Raw genomic sequence first — 22,284 nt, 5'->3', positions numbered from 1 at the left:
GGTGTGTTCAGACAAAACGGTGCATATTTTTATAAAATGATGGTGATAGACTGACTTAGCCTAATTTTTGTTGTTTGTTTATTATGTGCACTGGGATGCATTTGGGTCGTAGTTTAACAATACGTCCTGAATGCAGCAGAAGACGTAATACTCTGATGAGCGTTATGGGAAATGTAGGAAGTGTTTCAAAGGTTAGCCAACAATATTCGATAAAGAAGTGTTTCTAGTGAAAATCGTTTCTTTTATGCAGTAGACTTTTTGTTATTGTTCTATTGCCACAATACATTTGTGTTATGGCTTCTTTAGTGAGCGCATTCTTAACGTCAAATGTCAGACTTTGTGGTTTGTGTCGCAGCTTGTGTTCAACAACAAGCAGGGTGCTCTCTGCAGACGGTGAGTAACATTCATGTTTACAGCTCATATAATGCAGCAGAACCAGTAACGTGGGCTATTTGTGGTTGTTCAATTTCTGTTTTTAATGCAGTTTTCGGTCAACGCAGGGTGTGTCTTGGTGCAGGTGCAGCAGCGGTATCCAGGTAGATCTGTCTTGAAATATGAATCACATCAGATATCGCGTGCACTCAGGTTCAGTTATAGCCTAAAGTTAAACTTCTATTGCTACAGCTGGGAAAAAGCAAGGATGTATGTATTTACTAGCAGGTTGAACCGAATTGTGGGAGTTTACAGTGAGTAAAGATTAATTGCCCATTTTTGTCCGTTGAAATTTTGCATATAAATGCCTAGAGCTGTATATGCCGGTGTATTTTATTAGTCACCTAATCCTTTGGGGTTTTTACTTTTGTCAGGTGGTTAGTGGGAGGTTTTTGAGTCCCTTCATCCCTGTCTTGCGTCTTCATAGACAAACACATCATCCCTGGTGTGATGGGATTCGAGCACTTTTCTCCCGTGGTGGTGGTGCAGCTGCCAAGCAGCACACCCTGGAGGACATTGCGAAGAACATCAGAGAGCGGCAGTTTAAAAGGGTGTTGGTGATGGCTGGGGCTGGGATCAGCACACCTAGTGGTATACCAGATTTCAGGTAAAGAGATTTTATGTGGTTTACTGCCGTAATGCTGACAAATGATCCGCTGTGGCAACCCTGAACTCACAGGATAAACCGAAAGGACAAAAACTTCCCTAATATTGTAGTATTTCTACAAATCTGAAGAAAAATATCTACTTGTCATGTCTTTAGTTCTCTACTCTATAACAATGATGTACAACCACAAGCAGAGTGAGTGTTTCTTTAGTTCCACAAATCTAGCAGAGTCATACTTCTGCATTCCAGAGGATTCTGTTATATCAGTTTCAAAAGTTCCCTTTTTCCAGTTATTCTTCATTCATCATATCAATGATTTATTAAGCCTATAAATGTCATAATTGTGAAACTATCAGCAACAATACTCAATTTACAGGAATTTTGCAACATGTACATATCAAAATTCTAGTGGTATCTATCGTTTATCTTAGAAGTGATTTAAGTGGCAATATCTTTCATCTCTCATCAGATCAGTGTTTATTCCCTCACAGGTCCCCAGGCAGCGGCCTCTATGACAACCTGCAGCAGTATGACCTGCCCTACGCCGAAGCTATATTCGACATCAACTTTTTCCACCAAAACCCCAATCCCTTCTTTGCTCTGGCCAAAGAGCTATATCCAGGAAACTACCAGCCTAATTTGACACACTATTTTGTATGTCTGCTTCACAAAAAGGGTCAGCTTCTCAGGATGTACACGCAGAACATTGATGGACTGGAAAGATGTAAGTATCTCTCACAAATCGCTACACACTGAGAATATTCACGCAGTCATAGTTATGTTCTTTTGTATGTCTTTATCAAGTGGCTGGAATTCCTCCTGAGATGCTGGTGGAAGCCCACGGTACATTTGCCACCGCCACCTGCACTGTATGCCTGAGAAAATATGAGGGCGAAGAGCTACGAGTAAGTGATTACATAAACACTAACTGTACATGTTTGATCAAGCCCAAGACTTCAGCAGTAAATGTAGAAATGTTTGATCGGAGTGGCCAAACTAGGACACATGCTTAATACAGGGTGGCACATTTGGAAAACTTTTGAAAAGTTTTAAAATTAAAATTGAAAAAGTCTTTTAAAATAATAAACTGTATATTTATAGGTGAGTAGTGTGCTTATACATTTTTCAATGTCAAAAAAGTACCAATGGTACCATCTACCATTTTCACTCCAAATAGTTATAAACAAATAATAAGAAACAGTGGGGGAGAAGTAAATGGCGTTCCTTTCCAGGGATAATCTGCCTGGTTGCAACTGCCACCAAATTCTATTGTGACAAAATGTATGAAACTATTTTACATGTCCAGCTATCCATCCATTATCTGTAACCACTTATCCTGTTCAGGGTTGCAGGGGCTGAAGCCTATCCCAGCTGTCATTGGGTGAGAGGTGAGGGTACACCCTGGACAGGTTGCCAGTCAACCTCAGGGCCAACACTGAGAGACATACACTTTTGTTACAGCAGATACCTACCACCTTGTCACTCTGGCAGGGGGTGGCACCCCAGGCCACCCATCTGCCCCTGTTCTTTTAATAGATGATTCCAGCCATTGCTTTTTTATTTTTGTTTCGTAAAATCTTTGTCTTTTTCTTTTTGCAATTTTTGTACCAGACATTCCTTCTATTAGTCCAACGTCAGATATGGTTTCCAAATTGTTTTAAACACCTCCTTATGCTGTAAATCATATACTATAGTTAGTTATAGCGCTGTTTTTTCTGTCATTTTATTTTACTTTTTACTGTTGGTCATATCTGTGAATAAGTAAGAAAACAATTAAGAGGTTCACCCAAAAATAATCAGTAGACAGTAATTTTACATCCACTTTTCATGTCTCATCAGCCAGCTGTGATGAGTGGTAAAGTCCCTGAGTGTCCTTCCTGTATGGGTGTGGTAAAGCCTGATATTGTGTTTTTTGGTGAGGAGCTTCCACATCACTTTCTCAAGTACGTCACAGACTTCCCCCTGGCAGACCTTCTGATCATTATGGGGACTTCACTGGAGGTGAGTTTCATCAGCATAACACTACGTCACATCTGTGCAATTTGACTTCTGTTCAAGTGAGAGGATATGTTCGGGTGAGAGGTGATACAAGGATATTCTTTTCATTCTTTGCGCTGCAGGTGGAGCCCTTCGCCAGTCTGGCAGGAGCTGTGCGCAACTCAGTTCCCCGTCTCCTCATTAACAGGGACCTGGTGGGGCCATTTGCCTGGAGACGCCTGCCTAAGGACGTTGTGCAGCTGGGTGATGTTGTCAGTGGCGTGGAGGCTCTGGTTGATGCCCTTGGCTGGAATCAGGAGCTGGAGGCTCTGATGGCAGCCTCTGCTAAGAAAGTGAGATATGTTGTTTTTTTTTGTTTGTTTAAGAACTCACACATTCATACACATCCTGTAAATATCTGCATGTTATAACTGCATGTAGCATACTAAGCTTAATGAGTTTTGTCATAAGTTATTGACAGGTGCAGGAATTTATCAGTGATGTATTTATTTGTTTTTTAACATTATGTTCATAAAGAGAAGCAGGAACCACACTGATGAATTCACTATTACTGTATCTACTTTTATCTGCAGGCTGAAATAAAGACAGAGGAGTGACACTATTTCACTATGTGAAGCCTAAGACGTGGTTTCATTCACTGCACCTCCACCCTCTGTCACTGGCAAATCACAGAAATAATGATTAACAATTAAATGTTGTTAAAAAACTTCTGCAACAGAAATGCCGTATAAGAAACTGTCAATGAAGTACGTGTGAAATAATGTAATGAAGTAATGCATAACAATGATGTGGTGGGAAAAGAAATTGGCTTTTTGTCGGCATATATAGAAAAATTTGAAAATAGTTGGATGGTTTTTCATTTAAGTTTTATGTACAATACAAATTTGTGTGCAGTTGAATTATTTTGTTGTGCTAATAAGGGAAATGTACAGTATTTTATATAGTAGCCAGTAGTTTCTGAAAATGTGTCAAAATATGCATTAGAAATTAAGTTATCTCATCGAATTCTATTAAAACAAGGATGTATGTACATATTAGAATTTATGTATAATATGCAGTAATATTAGAGGAAGGTACTAATGACAAGTCATCCCTCCTTTTTCCTGACATAGACGTCTATGTCAGTTTCCTGACATAGACGTATGTAATAAAATGTGAAAGTACAGAAATGGTACAGTCATAAAAAATGTGGGAAACCAGCAGAGGGAGACCAAGATCATCTGTTCTTATTTAATTCAGCTTTGAGTGATGATCTACAATGGTGCTGGTTTTACAGATCAGGATGCTGTAAAAAATGCCGGATCGCAAATGGATGTGTGTACATTGAAGTTTGTTTACAATGAGTTTTTCATTGTATTATTAAAAAAGCCAAAGCAGTGAAATCCTTGTAAAGTCTTTGCTTAGAGCTCAGGACATTGAATTTGAAGCTAAAGTTAAATGTGAAAATTTTTCTAAATGTTGTGTGACTACTGTACACATTTACAGTGTAGAACATCTTTGTTCTACTTCTGTTTAAAAAAAAAATAAAGAGCACATTTTCTCTTTAAATGTTTGAGGAGTAGCAAATTAAATGTGACGCCAGGATCACAGGCCTTTCAAAAATACATAAATTATTGGCAAGATACAGTATGACAACATCCTTTATTAGAATAGTAATAGAGAAATATTTGTGTGATTACAAACATGAATGAAGCTTTTTTATTCAGTAACTGTGGTTTAAATTTTGATGACAGTCCTCATCTGTCCTCTGCAAGCTTGAAAACAATGTGTTTATGTTATGTTTTGTACATCATATTCTAGTTTCCCGAGCCTGGGAAAGTGTCAGGTCAATATAATGGGATATTTCCCTTTTTAAACTGCATTAAAACATGAATGCATTTAGAAATGCTTGCAAGTTTTACATACTGTGGAGTAATATATTGTTAAAAAAACAGATATGAATAATTCTGGAAGAACTTTACATAATTTTGTAAAAAATTTAACCAGATAAAACCTATTGAGATCGAGATCCCATTTACAAGGGCGACCTGGCCAAGAGTTCAGCAGCACACATCATCATAAATACAATTTTAAGTACACATTACAAACAATATAAACATAGTCATGGATTTATGAATAGATGTTGCAACTCAATGGTGGGAAATCATTCAGGTCTTTGATCAGTCTGTGGTGGCAGGTGCGTCCACATCAGAAGTTATTTGGTAGATAGGGTGCATGAAAACATATTCAGTGCCTCCAATTATATGTTTTGTTCACTCACTTTCATCAGTCTGTCTTCACTTACACCACGTGAAAGACTGTGAGTGTCACTTGTGAGTTTTTATAGTTGAGAAAAAAGTGAGTCAGTTCTCACCATGAGCTTACTGTAACATGCATCTGTGTTGGGGTTTTAAGTTTTGATGATCATTAGAGGTTTGATCAAATTCAGCACCTGCTTCAGCTTTTTCGACCCAGCTTTCACACTTGGCCCCAATTTTCACTTCTTCTTTCCCCCCTGAGTGCTGGTTAAATGTATTTATAAGGTGCTGCTGATGTCTCTCTAACAAGAAAAGGTCTATTTTATCACATAGAATATATATCACCTGCTGAAATGAAAAAATAATTAATACATAGTTTTTCTGTCCATGTTACTATCTGTGCATAATCTTCATAAGGTCATCATAAGTTTACCACAGCTAATCATTAGCATGTCGAGCTCAGTGCTCTGTTCTTGTAATGCTTTCAAAAGATGCTGCTCTGTTTGTTAAGGCATCCCTTTGGTCCAAACTCAAATGTGCATGAATACCAAGGAATTTGGTACAGGTATTCAGGATCCCCTCAGGATAAAGTGAAACATAAGTGGTCTGCTGAATTCTGCTGACCTTCACTTTGTCCAATCCTTTAGTTTATGTCCAAATCTATTTAATCCTCTGTGTTTTCCACTATATTTAGCAAATGTTGCAAATACACTTAATTAATAAGATAAACATGGTAAATATTAACATTACTACTAACGCACTGTGTGAGCAAGCTGATGTTACTATTTATCGTAATGTGCCATTTTTTTCCTCAGTTCACTAAATGGCCACTTATATAGTTACAACGCTGCTTCTCATTCACCAGTTCATTTACATACTCACACACCGATGGTGGTAGCTGCCATGCAAGGTGCTCACCTGACCAGCAACTTTGGGGTTTGTTGTCTTGCCCAAGGACACTTGGCCAGGAGAGACCAGAATCAAACCACTGACCTGTGGTTTGTGCACGACCGCTTTACTAACAGGGCTACAACGACCCCTCTCTACTGGTCTGTGGCACTTAGCCCAAGCTGGAGACATACATTTTTTTTTGCAACAGCTGGCAACTGTATTTTTTATTTTTTTTAAATGGTGCATTTCTCTGTTGCTCCTGTGTTAAACAGTAAACTACCTCATAGAGTTAAAAAATGCTATGACAAGTTACAGTAGGAAAAACCCAGAAAATAGTAAAATCAATGATAGTTATAATTCTCCTTCACCAGAAATATGATTCAGTTCATAAATACAACTGTCATTTCTGTCATTAGCACAGGGACCTATTTATATTGTCATTTGTGAAATTAAGGCTTTTGGAACCTGTTCCTGCTTACTCTAACTCACTGCAGCACAGCAATGGAAATAAATTATTGACATATGCTAAGAAGGCAGTAATGACATTGTGCAGTCCTGTGCAGATCCAATTTGCCCATCTCAGCTGGATGCATGTTCAGAGGGAATTTTTCTCACTTGGTCTTAAGAAGTTTCCCGGATTCAGTTTAATCCCACTTTTATTCTAAAGCAGCAATGGCAGTTACTTATAACTTCATCTCAGATAAATTGTATACTTTCCAGTTTTCTCTCAGGGAAGCATAAATCTTCCTTGGCGACATAAACGTGTGGATAGATTATAACCCCAGCCCCATTTTTTTAAACTTAAAAACCAACAAATGTTTATTTTGCTTGGGTCAGAAATATCCCACAAAATCAGTGAGAAGACAAACATTCCAGAGTAGCAGAGGAGGTTCAAATATATAAAATAAATAATGAATGCTGCGAAAAGTTTTGCACTCGACAAAAACAAAAAGAACTGTTGAACGATCTGACTTGTTTAAGTATTATAAAAACTATTAACAATATGGACTGATTTAATATTAAATCGTCACCTTCTTTTTATTGATTAATTAGTGATTTCTTATAACTTTCAACACGACCATGAGGACTGATGTGAAACATCTCGTTGCATTATAGGAACAGCTGAAATTTAGGGAACTTGACTTTTATACTTTTACTTTTAAATTGGTAGGTGACAAATATTGATCACCCTCTTAAATCTGACTTTTAGTATGAAGCCACCATCAATCAGCCTGTCAGTTGTCTGTCCTGGTCAAAAGCAAGGTGACACCACTGTCCCGTAATTGTTGTTGGCAGGTTGATTATTTACCAAAACGATTTAAACCAACAGCCAAGAAGAACTGACTGCAGATTGTGCACTGCCCTGTTGTGTTTGTGCAAAGAAACTGTCAGAATGAAAGGAAATATATTATTAAAAAGAATATTTCTTTGTATTGAGAATAATTACAGGCATTCATATGCATTTACAGGTGAGTTTCAGGCTTCAAAGGCTCAAGCTTTTCTGACAAAAATAAACCTGGCATGTAAAAAATGTCTGGAGTAAGTCACTCCAGACATGGACACTCTGGCAGCTGTGATTGAGCAACGCAGCACAGCTGGATTGCGTGCACACTGAATTAGACCACAGCCCTGTTTTGGACAACCCCCCCTATTTCCTGTCTTTATCTTATGATAGCTCAATCAATTTCTGGCTGTAGTTTCCTATTTACTCTACACTCACGAGCATTATTTAACTTTCTAATATACTTTTTGGCAAGAGAGTGAATAAGCATGTTTCCCATATTGTCAAACACATTCTTTAATCTTATATAAAAAGAGAGAAGTATTATTTTAGTCCGTTAAAGATTATTCAGCCTGCCTCCTTGAGGATGTCTCACTTGATCCTTTCAGGCGAACTTCCCTCTTGTGCTTTGTGCAAATCAGACATCCTCTAGTAGAACTGGCAGACCATAACCCCAACCAAGGCTCATGTACAGAATACTCCCAAAAAGGAAGTGCAGTACAGAAATGCAGAAAGTCAAATGTCACTTGCAGACGTAGGCATCTGTCAACACGCAGTCTGTTGCTGCTTTGTGCAGTTTTCTACTAAAACGTAATTTTGTCACATCATCAAGTGATAAAATTGACTTAGAATTACCACATAATTAGCTGCTTTTAAAAACACTGGTAAAGTATAGGCCTCATTGTTTCCAGTCTGTCACTTCCTGACATATCCAGTCCAGTCATATGTCAACATGTCGTAATTTATTCCAGTGTGAGAGGGTTTTTACAGATACAGGTCTGAACTTCACGGTCTCCACATTCTTCCCTTTTGTTCACTGGGTGAGTGTAGGGAAGTCTGGTGTCAGCAGCAGGTGCTTAACCATTTCTTGAAGAATTTCTTAAATTCAGTGTTGAAGATGGTGTAGATGATGGGGTTGAGGGCGCTGTTGACATAGCCCAGCCAGGTGACAGTGCTCATGAGACTGGGAGGGATGTCGCAGTTCAAACACAGAGCACGTGTCGTGTGGACCACGAAGAACGGAGTCCAGCAGAATAAAAAGCAACCTGCAGAGAAAAGTCAGACTTGGTCATCATGTTAAACCTGTACATCTCTTTAAATCATAACTCAGTCATTTCTGTCCAAGACCTTGTTTTCTAAGAAAGATGACTGATTGACTACTGCCTGGAGCTTCATGTGCTTCTCACAGTGTAGTGACCCCATAGTTAGTCCCATAGCTGTATGTCACAAAAACAGCAAATGCACACTTGTGAGGCAAAATATACAAACAAGCATATTATTAATTATATATGTTATATTATTATTATTATTATTATTATTATTATTATTATTATTATTATTATTATTATTATTATTATTTATTAAAGCATAAACATCAAACATGACATAAAAAAGCTTAAATCTTACAAAAAGCTAGGAACACATGAGATAAAGATGAATGCAAGACTTAAAGCAAAATCTGAAACTGGGATTGAATGTAAAGAAGACTGATTCAATGAGGAAGATTTGTAACAAATTAAAAAGCAAATAAGAAATCCACATGAGAAGGCAATTACAAACCAATCACATATTACAGGCACAGATGTGACTAAAAGCATCGATGGATTATAAAAAAATGGATCCCTGGGGGGTTTGTGTGTTTGTGGTCTTTTCTCATTTTGCATCTGCTTTTTCTTGTCTTATCTTTTTTGGACACTTCCATCCCTTTTTTGACCCATCATATCTGTTTTAGTTCATTTTATTTCTGATTTGAGTCATTTTGTTTCAGATTTTTGTAATTTTCTTTCTAGGTTTTGCCATTTTTTGTCTGTTTTTTGTCATATTGTGTTTTTGGTAATTGGGAATTGTTATCTTTCAGCGCACCCTTTTAGCACAGACTGCAATCTAGCTCTGTTTGTAGCTCTTAATGAGATGTCTCCTGAGTTTCAGCTCTTTCAATAAATGCTCTTTCCTGCTGCTTCTCCTTCCGTTTTATCTTGTCAGTGACCTGTGACTAAAACAAAGCTCTCTGACACTGACCAGTGTGTTTCTTTCCAGACTCACAATTGCATAATTAATGTTTTAGAGGCAAAGCAAACCCATAACCAAACCAGAGATAGTGTTTTTGTTTAAAAGATTCACCCTTTCATTCATTTCTCTTCGTTACTCTTGGTGATTGTGCCTTGACAGTTTGAGTTTAATTGAGAGTTCATAAAAGAAAAAGCAGAAATGTACGACCCTGCTGATTTTTCAGAACTTAGAACTAGACATTACTGCTTGGTGACGTTCAGTTAATTTTGGATTTCTTGATTTTGTTCTTACGCACATGGAAAATAATTTTAGTGTCAGAGTTGGCAGGAAAATACAAACGTTTTATACATATGTAAACTTCTACATATAATCTGACCACAGAAGGACAGAAATGGGAAGATCATTTTGATTTGGAGATCAATGAGAAAACTTGATTTAAAGTCGTTCCTAAAATGAATCTTCCAGACCAGACATCCTTGCCCGTTTGACTTCCGTCTTTAAGAACAAACAGGTGAATTTTTGAACTATTGACTGCCAGTGATAACTCGACTTAATTTACTTAGCTTCCCTTGTTAGTAAGGACTCTAAAAAAAGCTGCCTCACTGAAACCAATGCCATTTTTCTCTGATGACAGCTCATGTTTGTGATGAAATCTATCTAAATGATTTATAGCTTTGTGTAGAGTGGGTGATGGATGGGGCTTATATCTTTTTTTTCCAGGAGATTGAAGGACTTTGCATAATATGCCAAAGCTCTTCTGTTAGTAGGACACCATGCATATGATGTATTCAGGCCAGCCCTGAGACTACTGTCATGGATACAAGGATCTACAAATGTATTAAATGTAATCTTGTGGTGTGGCGGCTATAGCTCAGTTGGTAAGGCACTCTTCCACAGGGTCAGTAGTTCGATCCCCGGTCCAGGCTATATGTCAAAGTGTCCCTGGGCCAGACACTGAACCCCTAACAGTCCATTCCCATCCCCAGATCTGCAGGGCCGGTCCAAGCCCAGTAGAAATTGGGGAGGGTTGCGAAGGGCATCCTGCATCTGGCGTAGAAACTGTGCCGAATCAACATGCGGACAATGATCCACTGTGGCGACCCTGAAATTACGGGATGAGCCGAAAGCACCAAAATAATTAAATAAAAGTTCTGTCTTGTGGTGAATGAGTCTGACTGAACAAAAACTCTTCCCAGCTCAGGTGTCAATGAGTAAGTCCTGTCTTTTCACTGACTACTGCATTACTGTGCACCTCCAGTAATTGATTATCAAAACATTTGTGAATTTAGGTTTAGGTTAAATTTCATTTGCAGAATCCGTATACAAAATACACATAACAACCTGTGGCTCAGACTGTAGGCTGGGCTGTCCAAAACCTGCAAGACTGATGCTTTGATTCCTGGCTTGGATAACATGTTGTATTCTAGGGCAAGATACTGAACTCTAAGTTGCCCTTAGCGTGTGTTCCTTACCTTTAAGTGACTTTGGTTTGAGGTGTCTGACAACCTGTTAAATGCAGCTTTCTACTGTTTGCTGATTAGTACTTTGACTTCACGATCAACATGTCTCCACTCACTACTGACATTAAAATGAGTGCGTGACAAGCAATAGAGTATCTTCTATTGTTAGATAGCTGCTGCCTGACAATGTGACTCATCTGCTGGACACTAAACTTTATACATATCCCGATGAATTTAGAGCAGATCTCAGTCCATTCTTCAGTCTATGTACAGGTGAGCTGGTGTGACTGTAAGAGCATGTGCTGCATAGTAATTGGATTGAAGGCTTTACCCTATAATGGCCGTTACTTGTGGAGAGACGGCCAGTCAGAAGTGACAATTTTATCCTGACACACAGAGCAGCCTGCACGCATGTCAGCAGTCTCACTGCTACAACACAAATAGTAACCGTCAACACAAACTGCGAAAGCTGTCATTTTATTTCTCAAACTGTGCAACAAGTAAATACTTTCCAAAATGTGTTACTTGCAAAAGAAAACTCAGAACAAAAAGTTTGATTCACAGAACAGAGACGATGCTGGGTAAAATGTAAAGTGAGGAAAGTTTGCTTGTAATTTATTCTCTAATCCTGTTTGAATAATCGGCTCTGCACTCAACTTTGATGCACTTTGTTACTTATACTAACTGCCACTTTGCCAATTATTAACAGGGCAGTGATTATCGTATTGAACTGTTCAACACTAATGCACCTCGCTTGTTGTTAGGAGCAATTATACTTACATTTTCAACTTCAATACTGAAGTAATAACTCAAATTCAAGAGGCTGTAATGACAAGTGCTTACACCTAAAAGACTGTTCTGGCACTTTGATAGCAGTGAAAACATTTTCACAAAAGCTTCCTCTACAAGTAAATGAACACCAAACAATGAATGTTTAAATAAGATGGTTGTTGCTTTCTGAATGGGAACTGTACTTGTGTGTTCGTAGGCAGAGAGAGAAGAGGAAAGCTAAGAATGTAGGACTGACAGTAGGGACTTTGAATGTTGGTACTATGACAGGGAAGGCTAGGGAGTTGATCGACATGATGCAGAGAAGGAAGGTGGACATACTGTATGTCCAGGAGACCAGGTGGAAAGGTAGCAAGGCTAGAAGCTTAGGAGCAGGGTTCAAGTTGTTTTACCATGGGTCAGATAGGAAGAGAAATGGAGTAGGAGTTATATTGAAAGAGGATTTTGTGAGGAATGTTCTAGAGGTGAAAAGAGTATCAGACAGGTTGATGAGTCTGAAGCTGGAAGTTGAAGGGGTGATGTTCAATGTTGTGAGTGGTTATGCCCCACAGGTAGGATGTGAGTTAGAAGAGAAGGAGAAATTCTGGAGTGAGTTAGATGAAATGATGCAGAGCATCCCCAGAGGTGAGAGAGTTGTCATTGGTGCAGATTTCAATGGGCATGTAGGTGAAGGGAACAGAGGTGATGAGACTGTTATGGGCAGGTTTGGTGTTCAGGACAGGAACGCAGAAGGTCAGATGGTGGTTGACTTTGCAAAGAGGATGGAAATGGCTGTAGTAAACACTTTCTTTCAGAAGAGGCAGGAACATAGGGTGACGTACAAGAGCGGAGGGAGAAGCACTCAGGTAGACTACATCTTGTGTAGACGTTGTAATCTGAAAGAGATCAGTGACTGTAAAGCATTGGTAGGGGAGAGTGTAGCCAGACAACACAGGATGGTGGTGTGTAAAATGATGCTGGTGGTGAGGAAGATAAGGAGGACTAAGGCAGAGCAGAGGAGGAAGTGGTGGAAGTTGAAAAAGGAAGAATGTCGTTTAGTTTTCAGGGAGGAGCTGAGACAGACTCTGGGTGGTTTGGAGGTGCTTCCAGATGACTGGACTACTACAGCTAATTTGATCAGGGAGACAGGTAGGAGGGTACTCGGTGTGTCATCTGGAAAGAGGAAAGCGGACAAGGAGACTTGGTGGTGGAAGGAGGAAGTTCAGGAGTGTATACAGAGAAAGAGGTTAGCTAAGAAGAAGTGGGACACAGAGGACTGAAGAGAGTAGACAGGAGTACAGGGAGATACAGCGTAAGGTGAAGATAGAGGTGGCAAAGGCCAAACAAAGAGCATATGAGGACTTGTATGCTAGGTTGGACACTAAAGAGGGAGAGGTGGATTTGTACAGGTTGGCCAGACAAAGAGATAGAGATGGAAAGGATGTGCAGCAGGTTAGGGTGATTAAAGATAAGGATGGAAATGTATTGACAGGTGCCAGGAGTGTGATGGGAAGATGGAAGGAGTACTTTGAAGAGTTGATGAACGAGGAAAATGAAAGGGAACGAAGAGTAGAAGAGGTGACTGGTGTGGAGCAGGAAGTAGCAAAGATTAGTAAGAGTGAAGTGAGGAGGACATTGAAGAGGATGAAGAGCGGAAAGGCAGTTGGTCCTGATGACATACCTGTGGAGGTATGGAAGTGTCTAGGAGAGGTGGCAGTAGAGTTTTTGACTAGTTTGTTTAACAAGATCTTGGAGAGTGAGAGGATGCCAGAGGACTGGAGGAAAAGTGTACTGGTACCAATTTTTAAGAACAAGGGAGATGTGCAGAGCTGTGGCAACTACAGAGGAATAAAGCTGATGAGTCACACAATGAAGTTGTGGGAAAGAGTAGTGGAAGCTCGGCTAAGGGCAGAGGTGAGTATTTGTGAGCAGCAATATGGTTTCATGCCTAGAAAGAGTACAACAGATGCAGTATTTGCTTTGAGGACGCTGATGGAGAAGTACAGAGAGGGTCATAGGGAGTTGCATTGTGTCTTCGTAGATTTAGAAAAAGCGTATGACAGGGTGCCGAGAGAGGAGCTGTGGTATTGTATGAGGACGTCTGGAGTGGCAGAGAAGTATGTTAGAGTGGTGCAGGACATGTATGAGAGCTGTAAGACAGTGGTGAGGTGGGCTGTAGGTGTGACAGAGGAGTTCAAGGTGGAGGTGGGTCTGCATCAAGGATCGGCTTTGAGCCCCTTCTTGTTTGCTCTGGTGATGGACAGACTGACAGATGAGGTTAGACAAGAATCTCCCTGGACTATGATGTTTGCAGATGACATTGTTATTTGTAGTGAGAGCAGGGAGCAGGTGGAGGAAAATCTAGAGAGGTGGAGGTCTGCTCTGGAAAACAGAGGAATGAAGCTTAGCCGCAGCAAGACAGAATACATGTGTGTCAATGAGAGGGACCCAGGTGGAATGGTGAGGTTACAGGGAGCAGAGGTGAAGAAGGTGCAGGACTTTAAGTACTTAGGGTCAACGGTTCAGAGCAACGGTGAGTGTGGAAAAGAGGTGAAGAGGCGAGTGCAGGCAGGTTGGAACGGGTGGAGAAAAGTGTCAGGTGTGTTGTGTGATAAAAGAGTATCAGCGAGAATGAAAGGAAAGGTGTTCAAGATGGTGGTGAGACCAGCAATGTTGTTCGGCTTAGAGACAGTGGCACTGAAGAAAAGACAGGAGGCAGAGCTGGAGGTAGCAGAGCTTAAGATGTTGAGGTTCTCTTTGGGAGTGACGAGGATGGACAGGATCAGGAATGAATACATCAGAGGGACAGCTCATGTTAGATGTTTTGGAGATAAAGTCAGAGAGGCCAGATTGAGGTGGTTTGGACATGTTCAGAGGAGAAACTGTGAATATATTGGTAGAAGGATGCTGAGGTTGGAGCTGCCAGGCAGGAGGTCTAGAGGAAGACCAAAGAGGAGATTTATGGATGTAGTGAGGGAGGACATGAAGTTAGTTGGTGTGAGTGAAGAGGATGCAGAGGATAGAGTTAGATGGAGGCACATGATTCGCTGTTGCGACCCCTGAAAGGGAGCAGCCGAAAGGAAAAGAAGAAGAGATATATATATATATTTTATATAACAACCATATTAAAAATCTGTTATCTAGCTTTCGCTTTGTGTTAAGTGCCTGTCTGAGCACATGCACTATATCCTCCAACCTCTAATTACAAAAAAGGAACATTTTTATCAGTAGCTTTTGTGAGTGGTAAAATCCTGTATCATAATATATTTGGTATCTCGATTTGGCACTCCAACTGGACTTCCTGGATTTTATTTCATGTCTCACTTGCACTTTTTACAGCATGTCCCCACCAACACTGTGCATTTTTAAAGGGTTGTTTAAGGTCTAAACACCTGCTTTGGAAAAGAAAGGCTAGAAAATAAGTCACTAAGGTGATTCATCTTGTATTTATATTGTATTGCCCAAAGCTCAACTTTTGTTTAATTAAAACCTGTGAACAGTTTTTAGAGATATCAGCTACGAGATTAAGGCATAAGATGAAAGATCTTTTGTCGCTTTAAATTTGGTAACCTGTGTCACCAAGCGTCAGGTGGCTTACTCAGCTCAGATTTTTCCAAACCATTGATGTTCAAGTTGTAAGTAGTTGTAAATGTGACTTTGTCAGCACCAGGAATGAAGCATATTAAATGACTCACCTACTACAACAGGTAGCACCTTCATTGCTTTCCTCTCCCTGCTGTTGATCTTTGCTGTCTTCTTCCTCTTTTGCTGCTGGCTGAACGTCAGTGTGGGCACAGAGTTCTCTCTGTACTGCCGAGGATAAGGAATCTCCTGCTGCATGTAGTCATCTGTGTCATCGAGTCGGGACTGAGCCAAGTCCCTCTCGATGATCCTGGGCAGAGGCATAGGCAGAGGCCCGGGGATGGTGCCTGTCAGTGGGGGAAGGGCGGTGGCCACTGCTGCATGCTGCAGCTTCCTGCAGGCCTCGATGCTGCTGCGGAGTTTAGCTTTACGAGACTCTTCCCAGTGCCGTAGCCTGTGGAAAACCCCAAAATAGAGCAGGACCATGATGGGGCAGGGGATGAAAAAGGAGCAGACAGAAGAGTAAACCACGTAGTTGTTGTCCTCCAGTTTGCATTCGCCGGGGTCACGGTTAGGCACATTGTTGATGCCGAAGATGACAGGTGAGGCCACGGCTAAGGCCAGCATCCAGGTGGCTGACAGCAGGATGAGCTGACGATGGTCGACATGCCTGCGGTTGTAATTTAGGGGTATGGACACTGCAATAAACCTGCAAAGCAAAAAATTAAGAGCTAACACCTCAAAGAACATGTCTAAGAGAGCCAAGTTATCTCCTACTTAATATCTAATAACAATTACTTGTATTTTTTGCTTCAGTTATCTCTGCATTTGCCAGATATTAATAAGTAATTAGTTATTCCAAGCGTATAAGCTTCTTTAAATCTACAAACCTCATGTCCATAAAAGTCTGGACATTATAAAATGCAAAAAAAGAGAATGCAGTGATTCACAAATCCTTTGAAACCTAATTTTGATTCTAAACAGTAAAAAGGCAACATATCAAATGTTGAAACTGAGATTTGACTCAGCAGTATTTTAATTTGGTATGATAAGAAGACTGTGTGGGTAAATTGTTCAAAAGCTTTTACATAATTTAAAATCAAGAAAAATGCCAGCACTGTATACACGGACAAGGCTATAAACCAATACAGAATGGCTTTGATCTTCAAACAGCACTGCGTTCAAAACAGACTTGATTCTGTAGTGATAATCTATGCATGGGCTCAGGAAAACCTCTGAAAACCATCGGCAGTGAAAACAGTTCGTTGCTTCATCCACAAATGAGAGATAAAATTCTATCATGCAAAGAAACAATCATGTATATGTGAAACCACGTTTTAGCTTCATTACAGAGCATGGCTCCATAGTAAAAAAGGACAGGTGCTGTCCCCTACTGAAAACATTTAGAGGATAGAGGCGCTATATGAGCGGCCATTTACCAATTTACCATAGTGATAAATGAGAAAGGATGCTGTGAACAGCTGAAATCCTATATCAAGCAAGAATGGGAAAAGTGTTCCCATGTTCAAAATTAAAACAGTTCACCTCTTTAGTTTTCAAATGATTAGAGAGTGTCAAAAGATGCGGTAATGCAACACAGTGGTAAACATGCCCCTGTCCCAACCTTTAGATGTGTTGCTGACTTCAAAGTCAAAATAAGCAGATATAAGAAAAAATGTATTCCTGTTTCACCATTCTATATGTTCTCTTTGTACTATTTATCATTTAGCACTATTTATCATTTAACAATAGGTTTTAAATAATTTGAAAATCATTGCAATATTTTTTCATTTACATTTTACACATTGTCACACTTTCTAGAAATGCAGTTACCGTGTAACTGCATTTCTAGATACCATCTAACCGTGTTAGATTATTTTTCATCTCTATGATGAAATCTGATATGATTTTTGGAAAAAGGCAATAAAATGCATTCTGTACAGTCAGGGCGTCACCCTGCTACTCCAGTCAGAAAGTCGATGCCAGCCATAATTAATTAGTTTCGAGAGATATTTTATATTTCCCATCTGCCTTTAACACTGAATTTTATTGTGCTTGCAGCATCAAATCGGAGCTGATGTGGAGATGATTTACTTGAACTTTTCATTAACATAAAACAATTATTTGTTTTGTGCAATCTAACAATCTAGTCATCTTGCAGAAATATAGGTTTACTGCCAGGTTTTACTTTTCATGACAAAAATAAACAAAAAGCCTGAATGTTACTCCTTTAAATTTTGTTCAGGTCAAACTGTGTCAGGTCCAAATGTAGTTTGGCTGTCTATTCAGGTGATACTGCAGGGCAGGGGAATGTGACCAATGGCCGTCACAGGGCAACGCAAAGAGTAAACATTGTAGATACTGTGTGATGCTGGCTGAAGTATTTACACTGTATTTTTGTTCTGGATTAACGTTATATTAAAACTGTAGCAACTGAGGAATGTTTCACCATCCAATCATCTGTGTTTTGGCATTTAAATATAAATTAATACAATTTTCGGCCACTTTAAACATTGAAACATTTCAAATGGGACTATAAGGTTCACACATCTATCCATCTCCAGGCAGGGTACACTCAAGACAGTTCATCTTAGGTCAACACAGAAAGACACACACAGACAGACAACCATTCACATGCAGATTCACACCTACGGGTAATTTAGAGTCACCAATGAACCTAACATGCATGTCTATGAACTGGGGGACGAAACCAGACGACCTAGAGGACACCTACTCACACAATGGGGAGAACATGCAAATTCCACACAGAAGGTCAGATTCAAACCTTCTAGCTGTAAGGTGGCAGCACTAACCACTCCACCACTGTGTTTCAGACACAGAGCATCATCACAATTCATTTAAAGTCAAGCTTACAAGTGTGTGTTAGTGTGTTTATTGCCAAAGTGTTCCTTTGAAGAAACAAACACATAATCTGTGAGTTTAGATTACAACAGCTAACCAGAGTATCAGATGCATTGTTCTTGTTCCCTTCCTCTATAGCTAAAGAAGCCTGACAATTCCCCCCATGTGTAAGGGATAATTGATGTTTTCCTATAAACCTGGACCAGATAAACACCCACATACCTGTCCACACTGATGGCACAGAGGTTGAATATGGATGCGGTGCACAGCATCACATCCATGGTCATCAGGGCATCACACACCAGCATGTTCAAAGACCAAACTCCACCCTGAAACTGCACACACAAAGCAAAGAAACACAAACGCCACTTCATTAGCTGCCCCAAATCTGAGTGTAAATATCTGTAATCCTCTTGTGCTTGCACCACTGCAAGTCATTTTTGCATTCCTTTAATCCACAACTCGTTGGTTCTCCTCTTCTCCTGGTAACTAGCAGCATTTTTTTCTAACTTTCACGTTATTTCCTGATTCAGTTAGTCCATGTCGACAAGCCACCAGTGTAGTAGTCTATATTAGCTTGATACCTGTGCCAGTGGTAGCAGGCAGTGTAACAAGATCACAAATATGGCTGATTAAGCAGGACTTAAAGGGTAGCTAGCAGGCCACCTCTTAACCTCAGATGTTTGGACAGACACACAAGCAGGGGGCAGATGAATGCTTAAATAAAATTACACAATTTGAATCTTTTTGTTATCTGAAAATACAGTTATTTTTGACTCATACTTATAATCATAATGCATTCCCCACCCCCACACCTGATATTAATTGAAGTGTGAAGTTTGCCTCCTATGTCATCAACTCTTTGCGGTGGGCTCAGCAAAACTCCTGATCGATCTGGTCCAAATGTTTTACAATTTTTACAATAATATTTAAAATATTGAGTTTGAAGGACAGGACCATTTTTAGACCTCTGTCCACACAAATTCCTTTTTCTGCACAGAATACCCACAGGTGCTGGCTGCGATATAGGCTGCTGCTGCTGCTGTGGACAGATTGTAAGACAATGGTCTCTGGGCCACAGAAATGTAAAAGACCTCACACCCCTCCTACAAATGAGCAAGACACCCAGACTAGAAACGATGCAGCTGTTTTGTTGTCATTTCTCTTTGTAGTCATGCTGCTGCTCTTGATATTCTGTTTGCATCTCTTTCTAGTCATTGTATGTCTCTTTGTGGACGTTTTGTGTAGGCCCATTCTATCTTTGGAGTCATTTTGCATCTCTTTTTGCTCATGTTGCATCACTTTGTAGTCATGTTGTGTCTCTTTCAATAAGATTGCAGATGCTGCTGCTGATTGAAAAGCTGCAAGTGAACTTCAGAGGCTGAAAGCTTCTTGCCACAGATACACAAAATACTACCAATCACTACACAGATTCTAAATACCCAGGGACCTAGTTTATACCTGTGTAGGCCCCAGTGTGTACGTCGTATACCCATTTGGTAATCTATCCAAAGGTCTTACCTCTGCGTAAACGAACAGCGGCAGAACCAGCACCGCCAGCAGCATGTCTGCAAACGCCAAACTGACTATGAAGTAGTTTGTGGTCGTTTTCAAAGCCTTCTCCAGATAAACGCTAAGGCACACAAGCAGGTTGCCCCCGGTGATTGTCACAATCAGCAAAACCCCAAATATAAGCGCCAGGAAATTATAATGTGTGACCCCAGCCACCGGAACCGTGTCGTTGCTGAAGTCAGTAAACTTGTCGGACATGGTCGCCGGTATTGCGCCGTGCGCCGCAGACTGACGGTCTCCTTGTCCGACTGAGAACGACTCTCTCCGGAGCAGTTTTCATCTATGAGCCGTATGAGCCAGCAGCCCTGACATGAGAAGGAGCGTTACAGGTGAAGTGCTAGTATTCCCGTGAGGCGTTCACTGATAGCGCTGAGCCCGGTGTGCACCGCTGACCAGACGCAAAAGGCGACGCTGACAAAAACCAGATCTCGCTTAATTACAGAGCCACAGTTTCATTTTGTTTTGTACAATTAATGTAATTATACTGTCAACCTCCTGTAGATTTACGTGGACCAGTTTCTTTGCCGTCCCCTAAGCCTGGTCCTGAAGGAATAAGTTAGCGGAGTGAACGAATCGGAAGGTACCGACTTAAATCCATCCGCGCAAATCTTCTTATCGGAGCTCTGTGGTGGTTTTCTGTTAACAGTCACAGCAGAATGATTATAGATGGTAGAAATAATATGGTAACACAGAAAACCTCACATAAACGTGCAGGTTGTGTATCAAAGCAGTTAATTAGCTTTTAAAAGGGCAACAGGTTTTTAGGTTCTGGTTGTGGGCGGTTGAGGAGTAGCCATTTCATTTTTATATTTTAGCTGTTTATTTCATCTAAATATGCATTTTTTGTTTTACATAATGATTAGGAATCTGTTGCAGCTCTTGGATCTACAACACTTTGGCAGGTTGTTTTTCAAACAATGTCAGCACCGAATTTCATATCATATCAAATCATATAAAACCTATGTTTGACTGGTATTAGTACAAAGCTTACAGATCAAATCTAAAGCACATAATGAATCATTAAAACATTCAGAGAATCTGAAGAAATTTTAGTGTGCAAGGGGCAAGATGGGTGATCTAGGCTTTGCAGATGACTTGGCACTACTGTCTCACAGCTGCCATGAAATGCATGATAATATTACAACAACTGCAGCTACAAATAACATTCACAAGAGAAAGACTAAGATTATGAAAATCGACTCAGTGTTGAACTATTTGGACTTGAAGACAGCAAATTCAAACAAGTGGCATCCTTTATCTATTTGGAAAGGATCACAGAAAAGACAGTGGATGGGTAAAATGTTGTTGTTAAATTGAGAACAGGTGAAAAAAGCACAGCCTTTCTGCAACCCAAGAATATCTGGCACGCTAGCAATGCATTACCAAATTAGAATAGGAGCCTGCAACTCAAATGTAAAATCTGTGTTTCCTTATGATGCTGAGACCTAGAGACCAACAATCATAATCAATAGGATGCAAATCTTTATTAACTACTGCCCAAGATGAGTTCTTAATTTCCACTGGCCAGACAAGATCAGCAATAACTAGAAAAGGCAATTTCCAAGGAAATTACGTGGGAGAGCTGTTAAGTCGCCCGGTAGAGGCCGACCGCTCAGAAGCGGCTGAGAGCAGAGGCGTTTGTACGTTCAAAGCCGCAAACGCTGAAGAGAGATAAATACAAACAAAAAGAGAAAGAAGAAGATGACAAGAAAAGGAAAAAATCCAAAATCCCAGGAAAAGTTGAATTAAGAAAAGAAAAAAGTAGAAAGTAACAATGGAGGAAGTAAATAAGTAAAAAGTTGATATTTAAAGTGTAAAGAAGCAGAAAAAGAAGCAAAGTAAAAAGTTGCTATTGAAAGTGTAAAGAAAAAAGTAAGAAGTGAAAAAGCAACAACTTGATTAACAAAAGTGGAAAGAAGTAGTAAGAAACAAAGGAAAAGGTAAATATTCCCAAAGTTAAAAGAAACAAAGAAAGAAGCAAAGTAAAAAAGTTGCTATTAAAAGTGTAAAGGAAGAAGTGAAAAAGCAACAACTTGATTAACAAAAGTGGAAAGAAGTAGTAAGAAACAAAGGAAAAGGTAAATATTCCCAAAGTTAAAAGAAACAAAAAAAGAAGCAAAGTAAAAAAGTTGCTATTAAAGTGTAAAGAAAAAAGCTAGAAGTAACTACTTAGAAATGAAGGAACCATTTTAATGCTGAAAAACTGTTGAAAAAAAAAAAAGTTGAAAAGAGCTTTTAATTTGAAAGTGTGTTTCCTGTCTGTGTCTGTGTGGTAGTTTGTGTGTCCACTGTAGGGAGACTTCAAAACAAACTCATTTTAGCATTTAAATGCTAAATAATTAAAATAAGAATGATAAAAGGCTT

At 39.7% G+C, this 22,284-nt stretch overlaps 2 protein-coding genes across 6 annotated transcripts; one reads left to right on the top strand and one right to left on the bottom strand.

Annotated features, from left to right (window-relative positions):
• Nucleotides 1-19: 19 nt before the first annotated feature.
• sirt3 (sirtuin 3) lies at nt 20-4,419 on the top strand. 5 transcript variants are annotated; one of them, XM_067495380.1, is made up of 8 exons: nt 20-393; nt 485-536; nt 860-1,039; nt 1,531-1,763; nt 1,844-1,944; nt 2,879-3,040; nt 3,160-3,369; nt 3,610-4,419. In XM_067495380.1, exons 1-8 carry the CDS (start codon nt 294-296, stop codon nt 3,631-3,633), a joined length of 1,062 nt encoding a protein of 353 aa, XP_067351481.1. In that variant the 5' UTR covers nt 20-293; the 3' UTR covers nt 3,634-4,419. The 5 variants fall into 5 exon arrangements, with proteins under 5 accessions (XP_067351481.1, XP_067351484.1, XP_067351485.1 ...); XM_067495384.1 differs by having other exon boundaries at nt 267-393; nt 501-536; XM_067495381.1 differs by lacking the exon at nt 485-536 and having other exon boundaries at nt 356-393.
• An 8-nt stretch (nt 4,420-4,427) lies between these two features.
• drd4b (dopamine receptor D4b) lies at nt 4,428-20,326 on the bottom strand. The gene is made up of 4 exons (XM_067495378.1): nt 19,870-20,326; nt 18,571-18,683; nt 15,600-16,195; nt 4,428-8,712 (listed from the first exon to the last, which is right to left on the bottom strand). The coding sequence occupies exons 1-4, from the start codon at nt 20,116-20,118 to the stop codon at nt 8,510-8,512; spliced, it is 1,161 nt and encodes a 386-aa protein (XP_067351479.1). The 5' UTR covers nt 20,119-20,326; the 3' UTR covers nt 4,428-8,509.
• Between the last annotated feature and the right edge of the window lie 1,958 nt (nt 20,327-22,284).

This window comes from Channa argus, chromosome 2, assembly GCF_033026475.1.
Source record: "Channa argus isolate prfri chromosome 2, Channa argus male v1.0, whole genome shotgun sequence".
Lineage (NCBI taxonomy): Eukaryota > Metazoa > Chordata > Actinopteri > Anabantiformes > Channidae > Channa > Channa argus.
This window is presented reverse-complemented; position numbering and strand designations above follow the sequence as displayed.

Bases quoted from the DNA above. Each gene is read 5' to 3' on its own strand.
- sirt3 (XM_067495380.1), top strand. From the start codon at position 294: ATGGCTTCTTTAGTGAGCGCATTCTTAACGTCAAATGTCAGACTTTGT. The intron at 394-484 runs GTGAGTAACATT...TTTTTAATGCAG, and splicing joins CAGGGTGCTCTCTGCAGACG to TTTTCGGTCAACGCAGGGTG. The intron at 1,764-1,843 runs GTAAGTATCTCT...GTCTTTATCAAG, and splicing joins CATTGATGGACTGGAAAGAT to TGGCTGGAATTCCTCCTGAG.
- drd4b (XM_067495378.1), bottom strand. From the start codon at position 20,118: ATGTCCGACAAGTTTACTGACTTCAGCAACGACACGGTTCCGGTGGCT. The intron at 16,196-18,570 runs GTATGTGGGTGT...TTTGCTTTGCAG, and splicing joins TGTGCCATCAGTGTGGACAG to GTTTATTGCAGTGTCCATAC. The intron at 8,713-15,599 runs GTGAGTCATTTA...TTTTCTCTGCAG, and splicing joins GGTGCTACCTGTTGTAGTAG to GTTGCTTTTTATTCTGCTGG.